Source organism: Adiantum capillus-veneris, chromosome 16, assembly GCF_014529385.1.
Source record: "Adiantum capillus-veneris isolate H3 chromosome 16, ASM1452938v2, whole genome shotgun sequence".
NCBI lineage: Eukaryota > Viridiplantae > Streptophyta > Polypodiopsida > Polypodiales > Pteridaceae > Adiantum > Adiantum capillus-veneris.
Genome location: NC_140946.1, coordinates 131,329,668 through 131,350,417, shown reverse-complemented (window position 1 = coordinate 131,350,417; position 20,750 = coordinate 131,329,668). Strand labels below are relative to the sequence as shown.

Below are 20,750 nucleotides of genomic sequence, written 5' to 3'. Positions count from 1 at the left end.
TGGAGAAGGTGCAGAGTCTGGAGTACCGGCTTGTACTATGTTGATGCAATATAAAGAAATACCGAAAGGGGCGCCAAGGTTTGGGGTCAATACTCTCTGGGGTGGAATTCCGCCACTCCGTGTCGCGTGTCGTCTCTCTCTCTCTCAGTTCTGTATTTATTGAAGTGCTAAAAGTCTGTTCAATCTGCTCTTTTCTATTGGCACGTGAGCCCATTATCCGCTCCAGAGGCCAACCCCATCTAGCAGGAGTATTGTGGGTATGTAACATATCATCACGCCACACAATTTTAATTACTCCTGCTGAGCAATCACATGGCCAGATCACAAAATGGCAATGACCATAATATGCTGGAGGACCGGATAGCAGTTTTCAAAGCACAGATGGCAACAATTTCAACAAGCCTCGCATCGATTCACACTCGCTTGGATCAGATGCAAATACAAACCTCTTCTCGAAGTCACCCAATTGCTTCTCGAACAATACATGCATCTTCTTCCAGATACAAAATAAAGCAGATACAAACTCTTGCAGCACGACTTTAGTCGCTGCAAATGAATCTTTGGACACAACTTGTTCTATTGATAAACTTTTACAGATAGATATACCTCCAAACACTACTCTGTCTCAGTCTACGACATCCCTTCAAAAGGATTTTACTGTTCTAGACAAACCAATGGAATATCTTACAGATTTACAACCAATGGTGATCACTCAACAGAAAACTCAAGTCAGTTTACCAATAATTTCACTCGAAGCAGATACAGATTCAATCATTTATTGGACAAAGCTCAAAGTTACAAAAGACTTTGACAAAGACACTAATCAAGTTGCAGATGTGATACTCATACTTTTGACAAAGATGAGACAAGTTACAGATATGATCAATTTTCAGTTTGGCAAAATAGTCATGGTCAATAACAGTGCCATGACATGTGACTTAACAGAAAGAGCTTTGGATGCAAAAGCACAACAATACATTTCCTTTTCCCGGAGTTTCTTCAACTACCCTAGGTTTTATTTAAAGAGGGAGGGAATGTCACGATTGTGACTATGTTGCAGTATTACATCTACTCCTAGTTGCAAATAGGTGAAGTGCCATGCCAAGGAGAACCCCTGTTCTCGAACAGCCACAACCCTTCGTCCAAAAGTCATACCTCTTCACCAACAGCCACACTCCTTCGACTACCAGTCATGTCCCTTCGACCAATGGTTGCGGCTCTTCATCGAATGGATGTGTCCATTCGCCTAAAGACATGTCTATTTGCCTAAAGGATGTGTCTCTTCGTGAAGGGTCATACCTTTTCATATGTACCTGTTCGTCTCCTATATAAGGAGCCCTTGCATCACACTTTCAATCAATCAAACATAGAGTATTCTGAGTCTTGTTTCTGAGTTCAGTTCAAGTTTCTTAAGTCTTAATCATGAGTTTAAATACTTAATTAAGGATTAGCACCTAGAATCTTTACATTCATCAAGAATCTCCGAGGAGGAAAATTCTTGAAACCACTTCCAACACAAAATCATTATCATACCCATTCCATGTCGAGTAACTGGTGTAACAGACTTGGACACTCCAAGTCAAGAATCAATCGCGGCAGCACCAAATAACCACTTCAAAACAATTCACATATCACAATAGATTTGCACTGGCCCGGCGGAGTTCCGTGCCTAGAGATATTGGCCCCAAAGACTGGCGCCCCTTTCCGTATTTCTTTATGTATTAAGTCAATGTCAAAGTACAAAGAGCGGTTAGGGTTTCACTCTCAGACTCTGCGTCCAGATGCTCTGAGAAGTGAGGCCTTCACCACATATTTAAATGTTACAAGGGATGCCCAAAAGCAGAGCCCCAAAAGCTTGAAAGCAAAAGCAGATTCTCTCTCTCGATGAGAGTAAAAATAAAGCATATTCTCTCTTTATCTCTCTTCCAATTTCCTTGCAAAGCCAAAAAGCAGGGATTTGCGTCGCTCAAAAAAAAAGAAAAAAAAAGCACAAAAAAAAATCCCATTTCCGGAAATTAGGGTTTCTGTTGTCGGTAGCCACGTCATCACTTTGTGACATACCCCCCTCTTGAAAGCATTGTAATCAACCGCGATTACGCTTGCAAAACTGACAAAAGCCATAAACCGTCTTAGCAGACACTGACTGTTAGTACCTACGTACTAGGGACACACATCTAGCACATGTACCAAATCGAAACTCACATCACATGACATTCAACATTCATTCGGATCTTAGACCATGATTTATCGGCAATGTAGCTAGCAATCACATCTAGGTCCAATCGGGACCTCATCAATGTCCTATTGACTAACCCTTATTGCAACCATGTCTATTCAAGATAAATCAGACCAAAATGCTGCAGTCATTTCGTCTATCAGTTCCTGCACTCAAAAGAAGTCAAGAACAAATCAGTATCATTATCAGGAATTCCATTTCATAAAGTCATCCCGCAGAATACTGTCAACTCTCAGTATCCCTGAAGCTCAAAGAGACATGAGTGACTTTAGTATCAAACTCAAGACATCTGTTGACAAAGAAGCGGAGCGACTCCCCTCTTGTGCATCCCACTGCACCAGATCTTCGACCAAGCTGAATTTCCGGGTTCCGTTTGGAGTAGACTATGCTAAACCAAAGCATCGAGGTGCACAAGGTCAACATTTTAGGCACAACTCACAAACATGTTACAACTTGAGTACCTGAGAGAGAATATCTAGAGCTAGCTTGCAAATTTGTGGAAGACCTGAACTTCCATAGTTCTGCCACTAACTGAGGCGAAGCTTGGTAGCCTCGAGTCTCACTGCAACACTCCTCATGAAAGTAGGACCCAAGTTGTTCATGAGGCTTGACATCTCACCATCTATGATCAGCTGCTCATCCTCACTAAACATGAGATTGAGTTACTCCGAACAAAGGGTCAGCAAGGCCATGTTTCCAAAAAGCTCGGGCTTCTTGTAGAAGGGATGGAATATAGCCGCCATTCCATGAATGGGACGACATATATACTGCCATCGACTATCTACAATAGTCGGAATGTCGTTCCGTCTGCAAGTTCAAAAAGAACAATCATTGAATCTGAGATTTAATGATTATTACCCCTCTAGAGATAAGACTGCACGTCTCAACGTGTCCTCTCATCTGCATGAAAAGATGCAATACTAGACCAAGGGTAGATCCCTCCATATCTGTCACACGTAAGAGAACAAAGAGAGGTTGAAGAGCCACGGCAAAGCTATGCACCTCTGTCACGTGACACATCCCAACCCTATGTGTCCGTGGACAAGCTACACTACAGCAGGGTTCAGTCAGTCAAGTCAAGTCTAGATTAGCAGTGATCTGGCACTTTTGTGAGTCTATTCGTAGACCGAGCATGCCCAGTCACTTAGCATAGATGCATATCCTCTCCGGTTGCACACAACATGATCATCGGAATTCCCATAAGAATCCATTAGCATCAGTTAGGGGAATTTTCCAGTACATTTAGCCTATTTTCCTATTTATTGGGATTTTCACTTATTATTTTTAAGTGACTTTCCTACAAAAGTAGGTAGGGCAATTTTGCTAAGTTAATATATAAGCAAACCCAAGTTAGCACTTTCTGGAGGAAGAGGCAGCAAGAGCACCTTGCTCAACAGGCAACTTCTCAACAAGACCAACCCCCGCGACTACTCTGGCGTTTTCTCCACAGAAGACCTAGCGTTTTTGCATCAGATCAGCCTTGGCAATTTGTGCACAGCAGATCAGCCCCGACGTCATCACGACACAGCAGATCAGCCTAGCGTTTTTGCATTTGCAGAACCCCGGCGACAGAAGGACCAATTTCAGCCCCTGGCGGTTTTGGCTTTCAACAACAAATTAAGACCGGCATTATTCACCTAAAGTGTAGCAGATTCAGCCCGTAAAGACCATCAGTTTTCAGCCCTAAGAAACCTCATTTTTCAGCCAAGAAAACGCAACCAAAACAGTCATTTTCAGCCACCAAAACAATCCCGAAATTCAGCGATTAGAAGATCTCAGATTTCAGCAATCGTCGTCGTCATCGTCGTCGTCGTCGTCATCATAGACCAAGTTGCATAGTCCATTGCATACGCATTGTACACCTTTGTGCAATCAAAGAATAGACCACTCTCATCGGCCTTCGGAGGAGGGTTTTTCAACCTCTCCGGTGTCGTATCTCCTTCTCTCAATCTCATTCATTTGCAAGCACAACATCCACTCTCTTTGTTCGTGACCACAGCACTCTACAAGACGGAAAGCTCTCTCTTTCCCTAAAGAACTAAAAGGAACCTTGAGCAATAAAGATCACTAATCTTGAGAAAATACAACATTCATTCCGCTACACCTTACATTGGTATCAGAGCTTTGGAAGTGTTTTGCATTACTCAAGGGAAGAACCACAAGAACCACAAGAATTTTTTTGCTTGTTGTGATCGCACGAACCCAAGTTTACTTGGGCGTGGCGATTCCTAATCATGTTTTGTTGAAGAGTGACAGGAATCCCAAGAAAGAAGGGCTTGTCCAGCCTCCCCTTGTGTCTCTTTTCACTCATTGAGAGCGGACCGCGCACTTAGCGGCCGGCCAATCGACATGAGGTGGGAAAAAGCAACCTTGGTGTGAGCGCAAGGCCGCCAAGGGGTGCGCCCGCAGAAAAGGGTAGAACTCCGGTGAAGAGAAGATCCTTCTCCAACGCGATTTGCAAGCGAAAAAAAACCTCAAGAACCCAAGAACCTCAAGAACCCTAGATTCTCACGAATCAAGGACCTCAAGAACCTCAAGACCCGCAAGAACCCAAGTTCCTCGTGGACTTAAGAATCCAAGACCCCAAGAACCCACAATAACCCACGATTGTAGAATGGTCATCACTCGAAGCGGAATGGATACTTCGCTTGGAGGTGATGAGCATGAGAGAGGCGAAGAAGAATGTTTCCCACCAGGAGGTTTTTCCGACCCTCCCCCTTTCCCGTCTACGACAAAGTTTGCACTAACTCCTATGGAGGCTTTGCAGCAATTTTTTCTGAAACAGAAGTTAGAATGAGAAGTAAGAAATGCAGAAAGAAAAGCAGAAAGAAAGCGTGAACACGAAGAAAGAATGGCAGCCATAAAGCATGAGTACAAAGAAAGGAAAGTCGCTTTGTCTTTTCTCAAGTGCCGGCACCGATGCACGAAATTCGGGAAAAGGAGACTCTCTCCGTTTCTAATTCTCCACAGCATGACACACAGGATTTGCATGATTGTGTGAAGCATGATGATGATGATTTGATTGATAATGATTTGCATGATGATGAGAAGCATGATGAATTGAATGATTATGAGAAGCATGATGAATTGAATGACAATGATTTGCATGATGATTTGAATGACAAGCATGATGATTTGAATGACAATGATAAGCATGATGATTTGGATGCCAATGATTTGCATAATGATTTGGATGACAATGACAAGCATGATGATTTGCATGATCAAGATGTGATTTCTCACAAGCATGATGATTTACATGAAGATGATGTGATTGTTCACAAGGATGATGTGTTAGTTGATGCTTTTTCTAGCGAAGCTAACCTCGTTGTAGATTCGATCAATCACCAAGAATCGATCTTGGCTTTCGAGTTGAGGTCCACAAATCCCCCACAAGAAGATTCAATAGATCCCGAAGAAGCGATCTTGGCTCTCCAGCCTTGGTCCAAAGAACCATCACAGGAAGTATTATGTGTTCGCATGATTGATACGCACGCATTGTTCGAGTGTTTCATTCGTGAAGGTTTCCTGTATTTTAGTCAGCATCGTTATGTGATCCCTTTTCCTATGCATGACATATTGTATGTTGAGCACGTTTCTCTCATGGATGAGCACGGATGTATGCGGATTGTTCATGAAAAGTTGACAAGTTTGTATGTTAGGAAGGCGCATTCCATGTCTCTTCCTTGGCATGACAAAGTTTCCGAAAGAGCACATGATAGTATGAGCACCAAGCATGGGCATTTCCATTGTGATTTGCCACAGTTGATTGTTTTCGATCAAACAGAAAAGATTCGACCGCATTGTTTGCATGTGTTTGATGAACGGGTTGTCACTCCGTCTCTATGTTCATCTACATTGCATGCATAGTCTTTACAGAAGAAAAGATTTTTTTCCTTCACTTTACATGGAATGGGTATGTTCATGGTTTTGTGTTGGAGATGCTTTCAGGAATTTTCACCCATGGAGATTCTTGAAGACGAAAGAAGCAGGACTCTAGATGAAGTTGACGCAAGAAAGGAGATTCAAAAGACTATGTCGCTTTCGGCGCGGCCCAAAGAAGCAAGCGTTGCAGACCTTTATGAAGTTCAAGTATCGCACGACCCACACAGCAGAGTGGGCCAGCGAAGAGTCCCTTCCAAGATTCCGGATGTTGTTGGCGATCTCCCTCGACGCCATACAGTTCGGTACCAGTACCTCACTTTGAAAAAGGAGGGGATATCACGTGACACATCCCAACCCTATGTGTCCGTGGACAAGCTACACTACAGCAGGGTTCAATCAGTCAAGTCAAGTCTAGATTAGCAGTGATCTGGCACTTTTGTGAGTCTATTCGTAGACCGTGCATGCCCAGTCACTTAGCATAGATGCATATCCTCCGGTTGCACACAGCATGATCATCGGAATTCCCATCAGAATCCATTAACATCAGTTAGGGGAATTTTCCAGTGCATTTAGCCTATTTTCCTATTTATTGGGATTTTCACTTATTATTTTTAAGTGACTTTCCTACAAAAGTAGGTAGGGCAATTTTGCTAAGTTAATATATAAGCAAACCCAAGTTAGCACTTTCTGGCGGAAGAGGTAGCAGGAGCACCTTGCTCAACAGGCAACTTCTCACCAAGACCAACCCCCGTGACTACTCTGGCGTTTTCTCCACAGAAGACCTAGCGTTTTTGCATCGGATCAGCCTTGGCGATTTGTGCACAGCAGATCAGCCCCGGCGTCATCACGACACAGCAGATCAGCCTAGTGTTTTTGCATTTGGAGAACCCCGGCGACAGAAGGACCAATTTCAGCCCCTGGCGTTTTTGGATTTCAGCAGCAAATTAAGACCGGCATTATTCACCTAAAGTGTAGCAGATTCAGCCCGTAAAGACCATCAGTTTTCAGCCCTAAGAAACCTCATTTTTCAGCCAAGAAAACGCAGCCAAAACAGTCATTTTCAGCCACCGAAACAGTCCCGAAATTCAGCGATTAGAAGATCTCACATTTCAGCCATCGTCGTCGTCATCGTCGTCACCGTCGTCGTCATCGGCATAGACCAAGTTGCATAGTCCATTGCATACGCATTGTACACCTTTGTGCAATCAAAGAATAGACCACTCTCGTCGGCCTTCGGAGGAGGGTTCTACAACCTCTCAGGTGTCGTATCTCTTTCTCTCCTTCTCTCAGTCTCATTCATTTGCACGCACAACATCCACTCTCTTTGTTCGTGACCACAGCCCTCTACAAGACGGAAAGCTCTCTTTCCCTAAAGAACTAAAAGGAACCTTGAGCAATAAAGATCACTAATCTTGAGAAAATACAACATTCATTCCGCTGCACCTTACAACCTCTGTCCAGAAGGCTTCATCTAGAACCTTCCTTTGAATGGCCTTGGTAGGCTCCTGTCCTGCATGGCGGATTAGGCACCACTTTGGATCCACAACAGTCTCCAAAAGTGGGTCCATCAACCTGTACAGTCTCTGAAAAACAAGGTACATGTATGCAAACCTGGTCTTCGAGGGCCACACCATATCCAATGTGTTGTGGCTCCTGAAGATCGCTAGAGCTTGGTGCTTCTTGCGGAAAAAAGCGGTAATCCTCGTTGCCTCAGACACAATAGGCTGAACCCACGGCAATTTCCCTATGTCCTCCATGAGTAAGCCTAGGCAATGGGCGGCACATGGAGTCCACACAATGCGAGGGAAATCCCTCTCTACCATATCACCCATGGCACTGGGGCCCCATCGGACGGGGTCCCCATAAGTTTGTAGGACTTCTTCTTCTGTTACTTGTTCTCTTAGGGTTTAGGCCCCTCTGCCGGCATGTGTGTGCTTGGAAATTGGAAGAAGAGGTGGACAGGTTGATGGTGTTTGCTTGGAATCTTGTGTTGAATATTTTAAGCGGTCGATCTCCCCCTCTTCTCCCAACACTTTCTAAGATACATTCTTCTCTTTTTAAACTCCCATTTTATAAAGCTCCGCACATCCAAATAGGAGTGTCTTTGTTCGACCAAGATGGAAGCTTAGTTTCAGCTGAAGAGATTGAATCAAATTTTTGTATGGGAATTTTTATGACATCTCTATAAGTGTGATCCTTTAGATTAACCCTAGTTATTGATCCCACTTGCTTCAAGTACAGATAATTGTTCCCCCAATCTTGAATGAGTTGTACTTGTTGCATGAAAGGTCTTCCCAATATGATTTCGTAATTGAGTTTCTTTCCAAAGTCTACTATGGAAAAAGTGTGTTGATATTCAATCCACAGGAATTAACTATCACTTTTTCAAGCAGTCCTAATGGTCTTTCAATGTGTCCATCAGCCAATTGCAATTTCATTCAAGTTTGTCTAATGGCTGGTTGTCCCCAGGATTCCCATATTGCTTTCATGGCTATGGCTATGCCTACCCCATTATCCAGTATTGCCATGGTTTCTATGTCAATTTGCAAGTTGGCTCCATTCTTCAGGGCTTTTGACACGTCAGCAGTTTGTTACAGCTAGCATTATGGATAACAACCTGCACAAGTAGCCAAACAATGTACATTGAAATAGCAGAGATAGAACAAAAAACACAAGGAGAAGAGATGCCGGCAGCCAAATGGGGAGATTGAATTTACCTGCACCACATTCTCCTTTCCCACCTCACGAATGGCCTGACGAATATGTTTGTAGATGAACTCTGTATTGATCTTCTCACCTGCCTTTCCGGCATCCACGGCTCTCAGAAAGTACATACCAAGGCAAGATGAGACTAGAATGTTGATGATGTGGCGTCTTCATACATCACTCCATCCATCAGAAATGATAGAACACCCAAAAGTCTGCCACCCAGCTTTTACTGGAGTGACTGCTCTGTCAATGACTGCTTTCTGCTCATCTAGCATACTTGTACGCATCTTGTTGTAACCCAAGCCAATCCACGACTCCGTGGGGCCAACCTGAGAAATGGCTCTGACCATCCTACCTCATCATGCCCTGCTACACGAGCTCTTTTCCTACTAGTGCCGACACTGGAGGGCATGGTAGTCTGAGAGCCAGAACCCATCCCTCCATCTCCTGGATTGTCACCAAGGTCCCTAAGTAATGCATCTTGCAAGGCATCCTGTGAAATCGAAGACCCCCTCGAAGGTGCACTCGATGCTGAGGAAAAATGCTCTCGAATTAGGTTTTCCTTGATTAGAGGTGGAATCTTCTCACAACCATCGCAATGATTTGTAGTACCTATCCATGTAAGATGCTTGAGAACACGAGTAATAGTACTTGTCTTGCTTTCCTCACAGTATTTGCACTGCCACTGACGAGTACCCGACCCTTGCTAACCCGACGTAGTAACTATTTTGATCACGTGGGTGTGCGTGTCCCACACTAGGTTGGGTTTTCGAGGCATCTTACTGATCACTTGCAAGAGAGGAGCACTCATTGGTCAACTGCACCTTGCACAATACCTGCAAGTTCTAACCAGAAGCTCTCAATAATCAGCCGCAAAAGCGAAAATAGACTTAATGCCTGAAATAGGGCTGAAAATTTTATTTTTATTAAAAACACTGGTACCAACCTATCCATTTATAAGGTATCGTACGATACAGCTATATGGTACGGATACAATCCGTAGGTACGTACGGATGCAACCTTGAGAAACATAAAGTCGCCAATGAACACTCCTCCCGCAAAGCCCAACAAGGTCCGGGGCGGGAGATATTCAACGACTCCCTCATCACTCCTCCCGCATAACCTAAAAAGGTCCGGGCCGGGAGATATAGAGGCCCTTTACAACCAAACGTCCCCCAGACCGCAACCTGCGTCGTTTGGAGGTGCTGAGAGTAACCACTGCTCAGACTTCTTAATACTCCTCCCGTATAACCATCCACGTCCGGGCCGGGAGTCATAACAACAATTATTTTACAAGCATACAACCAAACGCTCCCCAGGCATCGGCTTGCGTTGTTCGAAGGTTTTCTAGCATACAATGGAACGCTCCCATACATCGGCCTGCGTCGTTCCGAGGTTTTCAAACATACAACAAAACGCTCCCCAGGCATCGGCCTGCGTCGTTCCGAGGTTCAAATAATACCAAAACAATATTTCACTTCTCCACCTGGGAGTAAAATCACCAAATAATGAAACCAATATTAAAACCAGAGTCAAACAATTCAAATCGGCACCAAGACAGGTTCAAAACAGATACTATCTATTTCAAACAAATGCCAACAGGATCACCAAACAAGTTCTCAAACAGATTTCAAACTTAAAAAGCAATCTCGACATCAGTCGAGCTCGAAAAGTCGTTTGACTTTCCATCCTGAAACCTGCACCAAATTAGGGTTAGGTTCATTCCATAAGGTCGTAGCCGAGCATAGCATGGTCCATCAGCTCTTGGACAAACAGTGTTTCTTTGGTGGCGATGGTAGTCCCAAGATAGCAATTGCACTCAACCTCCAAGGTTATCAGCTCGAGAAGAGACATCTACTGAGAGATGTCGAGAAGTTTTAAGATATAATCTGCTAGGGTTTCCATGGCAAGCATTTCAAGATTCCCCACTCTGCCAGAAGTTGCACTCCGCAAGAAGATGTCAGAAACCTTATAGCTTTGGGCAAAAAATTTCTTGAAAGCTTGCCAAGCCCTTGAAAGTGCGCGGCTTGGTAGCTATAGACATCAAGATCTGCATGGTACTGCTTTTGAGAAAAACAATGACTCGAAACAAATCTTGGATCCTTCTTTTGCAAGTGATCTTTTTGGCTTATGCCCTGTAAGACATGAGTGGTGAAGACGGGAGCACGCCCGATGCGCGATGAAGTAAGGGTGGGAGTGGCTAATAAGTCCAAGGTCGGAGCACGAAGCTCAAATTTCCAATGAACTTTGGAAGTACGATCTTGCTCTGTCTGCTCTTTGGTAGGACCAGTATGCTTTCAGAAAAGCACACGCCTGATGCTCTGATACCATTGTCACAAGATGGGCACCACCTGCCAATAGAAAAGAACAGACAGAACAGACTTTTAGCACTTCAATAACAGCTGAGCTGAGAGAGAGAGAGAGAGAGAGAGAGAGAGAGACGACAAGCGACAGGGAGTGGTGGAATTCCACCCCAGAGGGTATTGGCCCCAAACCTTGGCGCCCCTTTCGGTATTTCTTTATATTGCATCAACACAGTACAAGCCGGTACTCTAGACTCTGCACCTTCTCCAAGAAGCATGCCCGAGAATGAGCCCTTAGCACATATTTAAAGGCCCTTGGCCTATGAAAAGCCTTCAAAGTCAAAAGCTTCTAGTCTAAAAGCAATGCTAAAAAGCTGTCTGCGTAAATCACAGAATTCCGTACAAATGCCACGTCAACAATCAACGCAAAACGCGGAAATCCATACAGCCTACCACGTCAGCACTATCAACGTAATTTTCGAAAATCTGCCACGTCATCAGATTTTTTTGGCACAAGTCTTTCTTTGTGAGTCCTGCTTTATTTTAATCCTTTGTCACTTGGGGCCTCATCGGACGGGGTCCCCATAAGTTGATAGAACTTCTTCTTCTGTTACTTGTTCTTCTTAGGGTTTAGGCCCCTCGGCCGGCATCTGTAAGTTGGCTCCATTCTTCAGGGCTTTGACACGTCAGTAGTTCGTGACATATGTTCATCATTCAACTCTTTCAAAAAGATCGAGTAAACAAACAAACTGGATTTCATTAATTTCGAAACGGCCGAAGCCGATACAATAGGGACAGACTCGCCCTTCAGTTTCACATCAAGTACAATGTTTCAACCCTTTTCAGTAGTCAATGTGGCTTTCTTCGCCCGATAATCGACCAAGGCGTTGTTCTTATGGTACCAAGGGACTCCCAGGAGGACATCACAACCTTCTAAGGACATTATGTAGAAGTCCTCGTGCCCCAAATACCCCTAACAATGCAACCAAAGTTTGCCAATGACAGGTGTAATGGCCACGTCCATGCCGGGTGCCGCTAGAACTGCCTCTGCTTGTAGTCCCAACTGATCGAGTGTAATCTAGAGCCGCGCTGCCAGTTCAGGTGAAATGAAGTTGGCCTTAGCTCTTCCATCAAAGAAAATCAGGACTTCTTGATCTTTCACTTTGCCCCAAGCTCGGCAAAGTTCTGTACTTTCATCAATCGTGTTTGGGTCAGTACCCATGCAATCTGGAACCAGTCCTACTTTCATCATGCCTTTTCGTCCACGTACTCAGCTGCTCTCGAACTCTCTCGCCTATCTTCATTCTGTTCTTGTCATGCCTTTTTAGAGCACTTCGCAGAGACGTGCCCATGTTCCCCACATCCGAAACACTTCCCCTCTTTGATGTAGTTGGCCCTCTCCCAAAGAGTGAGTCGAGGTCGTGAATCCTTATCTTTCTTTTCTTGGAGGCTCTTTTTCTTTCTACTTTCATTATTAGAAGTCTGTTCGGTTCTCTGAGTCAAGATCTCAGATGTGGGGTAAGTCAGATTGCCTGAATGTATGGCAAAACCCCGTTTCGCATGACCCATCAATTCTTGAATAGAATCTGACTTTTGTTCTAAGCAGTGATCTCGGATCTCTGTAGGAAGTCCGCAGCAAAACCGCTCAATTTGTTCTTTTTACGAGATCTTCTTAAAAGAAGAAGCTGGTAGAAAAGAGCTCCAAAATCTCTTGCAATAAGAGTCCAGAGAATCTCTCATTGGTCATTTGAAGATGATTCCAAGCGGTTCGTATATCTCGTTCGCACTCCTGAGTCAGCCAAGAAGAAATAAAAAGCCTTTTGAATTTCAACCATTTAACCGGAGCTTCCTTGTTCAGTAGAAGGGTGGACCACCATGTTCGAGCATTTCCCTTGAAGAAAGACGTAGCCCTTCGAATCTTCGAGTGCTCTGAGTAATGCCCTCCAAAGAAAGCTATGTCAAACTGCTATATGAAGGCCAAAGCCCTCGAAGCATCTCGAAATCCAGAAAAAGTGTCAAACTTAATTGACTGTCCTCCTTCTTTAAATTCTCTAACTTTCTTGCTTTCATCTTCGAGGAAGTCATACTGGTTGGCTTTATAGAAATGCTTCTTCTTTGCGTAAAATCTGTGATCATCGGAGTCCGAACTATTTGAGGATGAGTCCTCTGTAGAACTGTCAAAAACTGGGCGAAACTTAGGCTTCTTTGCCTTTTACTTTCCCTTTTCGAAGCTTTGCTTTTTGCTGCGCTTTTTTCGTTTCCTTTCTTCTTTGCTCGAGTCAGAAGAGCTAGAAGAACTATAAGAAGAAGAAGAAGAAGAATTGGGTAGTTCTTCAAATCGTACATGTTTCTTCTGCTTTCTTACCGAGGCAAAAGTAGATGGACGACCCAAATAACCTGGAAAGTCGGTTCCTTTCTTCTACTTTTTGTCGTGCTTTTTGGCTTTGTTGTTCGCGTCCAAAAACTGACTGATCCGGGTATCAACCACCTCTTCCAATTCTTGCTCTGTAAACATCCTCGGAGCAGGAGGTTTCTTGAGTGCCGGTTTGATAGGTGGCTCTGTGGCCTTTTGCCACTGGGTGTGCACTTCTTCGAAGAATTGCTGAGTCAAAAATTTTGTAAATTTCGAATCCTTCGAAATGTTAAAACATCATCTTTGTCGCGTCATCAACCACTTGTCGACATTCCATCTCTTCAATTTCTGCCTAAGTAGGCCGACGTGGGCCGTACTCTTCATGCGAATCTTCTTCATGATCTCTTCCCACATCCCCAAGTGCAGAGCGAGAAAAGGATCGGATTTCCCAGTAAAAGAGAAATCGGCCGCACTCTAATACCACTATAACAAACTTGGACACTCCAAGTCAAGATTCTACCACGACACAGCAGAGATTCACTTCAAAAACGGTTACCAATTCACACTTGAGTCGACACGGTCCGACGTAGTTCCGTGCCTAAAGATATTGGCCCCAAAGATTGGCACCCCTTTCGGCATTTCTTTTTGTATTAATTTGTGTTCAAAGTGCAAGAGAGTGGGTAGGTGCTCACTCTCAAACTCTGCAACCAGATGCTCTGGGAAGTGAGGGCCTAACCACTTATTTATTACTTACAAGGGATGCCCAAAAGGAGAGCCCCAAAAGCATTCATCTTTTAAAATCTTTCAAAATAAACAAACTGGCTCAAAAAGCTGTCAAATTCAGTCAGCGTAATTTCCGGAAGTCCGTACGCTTTGCCATGTCAGCAAGTCAATGCAAAAAGCGGGATTTCCGTACAACAGCCCACATCAACACTTTCAGCGGGATTTTTGTACAGCTGCCACGTCACTGTTGCATATCAGGGTGTGTGTCCGGGTTTGCTGGCCCACTCTGTGAGTGTGTCCAGGGCCATGCTACGTCACCCATTTGTGACAATATTTCATCCACAATTTAGTCTATATAGAAGACCAGCAAGCAAAAAACTTGTGGTGATTCCAAAACAAAGCAACAGCCGGGCTAGCTTGCCATAATGCATATGCAGGGCTAGACTAGCCATACAAGCATGCAATGCACCCTGAGTGCATATGATGAACAAACCTTAAGCAACTCATCCCTTGCAATGCTACTAGACGACATACAATAAGAAGGCTCAGCAATGCGATCCAGAAGTGGCAGCCTAACTAAAGTAGAGAATACATCTCAAGGATGCATCCTAGAAGCACTCATCTGAGCCCAACATCTCAAAGTTGTTGCTTTAGTTTCTGTCTTCAAAGCAATCAAGATAACAACCTTATGAAGAGATATTGCTCCAAAAAGATCTGGAAAGATGTTACCTGCTATTGATGACATCAATCTCATGGAGAGTTACAACATGGACAACTTCCTTCCTTTTCTGCAACTCCCCATCAGGACATTGAACAAAACGTGTCTGTGGGCCCATAGCATCATAGTCTCGTGACCTAGCAAAAGACCTTCCAAGTTTGCTGATCTTCCCTGAAGCTTTATCAATAGCAATAACATCCCCACTCTGAACTTTCTCTTTCCCAAGTGCTTCAATCATCTTGGTGCCAAGGTCATACACAGTTTCCATATCTGTAGTTTTCAAGGTCAGCTTCCCTGTTTTAGAAGCTGCACCCGCAACAGCAGGCCTGTCAACCTGAATCTCAACAACTTCACCTTCCAAAATCTCTGTCTCTTCCTTGATGCGAACACCAATAGCTGAGCGGAATGCCTGTGTGAGAGCCTCTGTCTTGCCCATCTCCAAAGAAAAGATTTCACTGCCAGCCATCATGGAAAATGGGGTTTCGTCACCAAGAGCTTTGGCCATACCCATGGCTATGGCAGTCTTCCCTGTACCTGGTTGTCCTGCTAAGAGCACAGCCCGGCCTGCAATCTTGCCATCTTTGATCATTTGAAGGATGATGCCTGCTGCTTTTCTTGCAGATTTCTGTCCGACCATGCCTTGGGAAACATTGCGAGCTTCAAGAGCATCATCGAGGCCCAAGCCCCTAATATGAGAATGAGCACCAATTCGTTCTATTCTGGTAAGGTCCTTTATTTCAGGTAGCTTGAGGTCTACCATGGCTGTCGGCACGGAAGCCGGAGCGGGGAGAGGGATGACGGTTGCAAAACCTTCTAGTTTTAACCAAGAACGACCTAGACTGATCACTAAAGAATGTTGGGACAGTCTTAGGCTGGGTTCAGGCGGGTTGGAAAGAAGGTTTATGGGTGGAGGCATCCCAAAAAGGCAATTTCTGCCGCCCTTTTGTTCCCCGAGCGTGGCGGGAGCAACCACCGCCCCCGGCCGGGTTTCATAGAGATGGTAGAAGACATCTAACTTCGGGAAAGTTCACACACTAGCTCCAAGTTTGAGTATCTGTTAACCAACGGCACTCCTAATCATTTGATTATAAAAAACAACTAAAAGGTTTCCTATTGGCCCAAAAAATTAAAAGGTATTCCTAATTCAAAGATTCCCTCAACAACAACCAAAATGGTGTGCTAGTTTATATCACACAACAAGGGGCAATGATGAAGCACGTGGATTTGCAACAGTATCAGTTGGACGTGAAGACGGACACAAAATTGAGAGAGAGAGAGAGAGAGAGAGTGCAAGGACACTCTTAAGAAAATAAAACTCTAAAGGGAAAATAAAGGAGAAGAGAAACACAAATATGCCAATGTGAAGTAGACCACCTCTTTATATGGACACAAAAAGTCTTTTGACTTTGCACCTTCATCTGTCTTTTCATTTCCTAAACTCGCCCTTCACTTACGCACTTAATAAGTTTTGAAAGACTTTTTATTTTTCTGAGATTGGGGAGACCTAATCATTTGATTCTAAAAAACAATTGAAATGGTATTCCTAATGGCTTCAAAAAAATTAAAAGACTAAAACTCAAAGATTCCTGTAGGAAAACTCACAACAATGATCCCGAGCACGATGAGTAGCACGCGTGTTTCATGGCCTACAAGTTAAAATTAATGCTCTATGTAGCAGGCGTTGCATCTTTGCTTCATTCTCTCTCTCTAGCTCTCACAACACAAGCGTGAAGAAGCTTGTCATTCACAGTGATAGAAATAGCGTGCTATTCCGTGCGATAGAAATAGCCTATTATGAAAAGCACCACTTTTGGGGAGGCCTTGCGAGAGAGAAGGATAGAAAGCGTCAAGAGACCTCATGAGTGAGAGAGAGAGAGAGAGAGAGAGAGAGAGAGAGAGAGAGAGAGAGAGAGAGATCCAGATGATGGTTATGTTACCATACACACTTAGGACCGCGGGGGCATTTTTTTGTAATGGAATTTGCCTATTCAATTTGAGAGTAGCGGAATTTAATGAGAGTACTTTCAAGAAATGATTTTGTGAGCATAGCGGGTAGACATAATTGAAGATAGCAACATAATCATAGCAATTAGTTAACTTGGCATAGACAATACTTTGCAAGAGAGAGAATTTAGAGAACATGACAACAGTTGAGAACCAGATTTATGTGGAGCCGGTCCCCCCTCCAATAGGCATTTGTATTATGATTTCTCCCATAAAGAGAGACTTGTTACAATACATTCTTTGTGTTCCTTGTGACCTAGGTGAAGCAATGAAGATGGAAAGCTTCATGCATCACCATCATAGCATAACATAAACTTGAAGAAAGCTTTAACTATACCAAGCCTCAGTCCCAAGACCTCAAACACCTTCGAAGGTGGAGAGAGCTAGCAGGGAATGAGGGTAGGGAAGAGGAAGAAGAAACATTTCATACGAGAAAGAACTAGTTCCTCACTTATCATAACTCTTGTGCTAGCATACATAATAGCATAGTAATGAAGAAGAAGGAGATGACAAGCTCAAGCATTGAAGCATGGCTCTCGGTTGGATTTGCACTCCATAGCCAAAAGTGTTGGTGTAGGCTCTCAACCTCTACTTGCTTGGAGAAGGAGAGGGAGCTCATGCACTTTGCCTAGTACACAATGAGAGTGTTTGTGTGTGTGTGTGGGTGAGTATACCCCCTAAGCAACCCCCTAGCTTGCATGGTCGACCCCCCCTTGTAGCTCATGATGGAAGCTCATTGGACCCCTCCAGGCCTAGCCAATCACAAGCAGGAGCCATTACAAGCAACAAGGGTAGCCTTGGGACAAGTGTTCCCCTTTCCCCTTTGAGAGAGAGGACTTGATAAATGAAAAATCAATTAATTAAATATCCTAAATTATCATTGGACCCCTTGGGTGGCCAACCAATAGGCTTCAAGCACACCATGAGGGCAACATGAGGAGGAACTTGACAAGTGTCCCTTTTGCTATCTTTGAACCATGCATCCCTTGTGTGGGTCTTCTCTCTCATTCCCCCCCATGTAGGGCTCGCCCCCCTCCTTGTAGGGATGCTTTTGACTTTGGATGAGCAAGCACCTTAGTCACCAAGCATGACCAAGCACTTGGACTAGGGGGTGTTCCCACAAGCATCTCAGGCAAGCATGTCAAGGCACCTCAAGCACCTTAATCAAGCGGAAAGTCAAGCACCTCAAGCATGGAGCCAGTCAAGCACCTCAAGCATCTTAATCAAGCACCTCAAGCATGACAAGCACCTCAAGCACGACAAGCACCTCTAGCTTGGGCCGGGTTCCCACCTCAAGCTCAGCCCTAGCTTACCTAAGGTCAAAGGACTTTTACACACATTATTGGAGGTCTTCAATGAAGCTAACCTTAAGGTCTTATGCTCCATTGGTTAGCATTGCTCTTTGATAGACCATCTCTCATTTGGGCCCCTTTACCATTGGCCCCGTGTTGAGATAGATCTATAAGCTATATTTATACCTTAACACTTGTTCCCGATTATTCTCCCACATTAAGTGATCAATTTAATATGAGAAAATCATTTGGGTTGGTTACATATTAGATTTTATGACATTACCTCTCTCTTGAAATCATAGTCGTCCTCGACTATGAGGTAGAAGAGATAAAGTCTTAGTCATTAGTCAATTTTACTTAGCGGGTAGAGGATCCCTTATTACCCTACGACATCTTTCCAAGATGGATGACTAATCCATTTGGTGCTTGGGAGACATAGCTGCCGCAAGCATGTCTGCTCTTTAGTCCATTGCATTCTCCCAAAGTAGAGTGACAAATTCTACTTGGTGTTTGAGAGACGTCGTCATCACAAACATGATTTCAAGCATGCATATTAGTTAAATTTGTGCACAATTAAAAAGATAACTAGCCTTATAAGACAAAAACATGAGTCGTTTAAAAGAAATTTGTACATTTGCTTACTCTAATGTAGCATTGTAAGCATTGACAAGGTTCATACTATCCTTAAGTTGTACTCCTTGCATCCATCTAGCATATTCAAAAGGATAATTTTTGAACTTAATAAGATACCGTCGGATAATCTTACCATGTCGTAGTACCTTATCTTCATGCCGAAGGATAGCTTCGGGTTGTAGCACCTCTTCTTGGTCTTCAACTTCGGGAGGGTCTTCAATAATTGGTTCAGTTGGTGGCTCTCCCTTGTAGGGCTTAAGTAGGCTTACATGAAAGGCATTGTGTATGAGCCAATGGTTGGGCAACTTAAGTTGATAAGCCGTCTCATTGATGGACTTTAAGATTTGGAAAGGACCATAGTATCTTTTTGCTAATTTAGCATAATACTTTTCATGGCCCGTAGGATTTTTGCCCGTTGTTTGCCTTAATCGAGCCTTAGGAAACTTGAGTAATACCCAATCATTTTCCTTGAACATTAAAGATCTTCTATGCTTGTCAACAGCAGCTTTTTGTCTTTGTTGAGAGATGGATATAGCCTCCTTAATCTTTTGAAAAGATTCTTGTAGGTCACAGCTATACTCATCAGCGGTGAAGATCTTCCCATGTACTTTGAGTAGCAAGGGACTTTTTGGTCTTCCCTCAATGATCTCAAAAGGTGCTTTTCCCGTAGAAGTATGTACAGTATTATTGTAGGCATACTCTACAAGAGGTAAGTACGTTTCCCATTGTGAGCGTTGATCTACTTCAGTAACATAAGTCTTGAGTAGATCGAGTATCGTAAGATTGGCTATCTCACTTTGGCCATCCGTTTGTGGGTGGTAGACCGAAGAGAAATTCAATCTTGTTCCTAGATTTTCAAAGAGACCTTTCCAGAAATTACTGGTCATTCTAGGATCTCTATCTAACACGATGGATGTGGGTAATCCATGGTGCTTGAAAATGTGAGATATGAAGGAGTTGCCATTTGATGTGCCTTAATAGTCTTTTTGACAGGAATAAAATGTGCTTGCTTGCTAAACCTGTCGACTATTGTCCATATTCTAGTATTCCCATGGATAGACTTGGGTAATCCAAAGATGAAATCCATGGATATACTCTCCCATGGTGAATTTGGAATAGGCAATGGCTGGAGTAATCCAGGTTGCTTCCCTCTATCATACTTGGTCTTTTGGCATACTACACATTTTGAAACATACACTTGTATGTCCACTTTCATGGTAGGCCAATAGAAATACGTCTCTACTCCTCGGAGAGTAGGTTGAATACCTTTATGCCCCGCATATGGAGGAGCATGGGATTCATACATAACTTTCTCACGAAGGGAATGGGTAACACATAGCCTATTGACGTGGAGAAGATAACCATCCTGCAAGGTGAATGGTTCCTCTTTCTTCCCCAAAGCAAGGGCTGACATTATGTCTCTAAAATCAGGGTCAGTAGCATACTCATCTATCATAAAGGATAGATCATTGTGAGTAGCTATAGACACCGCATTAACTTTTGGTCGTCGTGAAAGTGCATTGGCTACTTGATTGTGTTTACCAGCTATGTGAGCAATATGAAAATTAAATTGCGAAAAAAAATTTGCCCACCTCATTTGTTTTGTCGAAAAGCTTGGTTTGCGTCATGAAATACTTGAGACTTTGATGGTCAATTCGTAGAATAAATGTAGTCCCCAATAGGTAGTGCTTCCATGTGTCTAGGGCATGTAGAACAGCTAAAAGCTCTTTCTCATAAATGCCCAAGACTCGTTCATCGATATTGAGCCATCGGCTCTTATATGCTATGGCATGCCCTTCTTGAAGCAAAACTGCTCCAAGGCAATCACCACAAGCATCACATTGGACCTCAAATGGCTTTGAGAGATCCGGAAGCACTAGGACTGGTTGGGAAG

At 43.7% G+C, this 20,750-nt stretch overlaps 1 protein-coding gene across 1 annotated transcript in view; it reads right to left on the bottom strand.

Moving 5' to 3' along the window:
* LOC147439882 (uncharacterized) overlaps positions 1 to 15,817 on the bottom strand; it is a 53,349-nt gene extending 37,532 nt beyond the window's left edge. The window contains exon 1 of the mRNA XM_086485603.1: positions 14,939 to 15,817. Coding sequence (XP_086341729.1) covers positions 14,939 to 15,687 — 749 coding nt within the window. The 5' untranslated portion in view covers positions 15,688 to 15,817. The remainder of the gene's footprint in view (positions 1 to 14,938) is intronic.
* Positions 15,818 to 20,750: the final 4,933 nt, after the last annotated feature.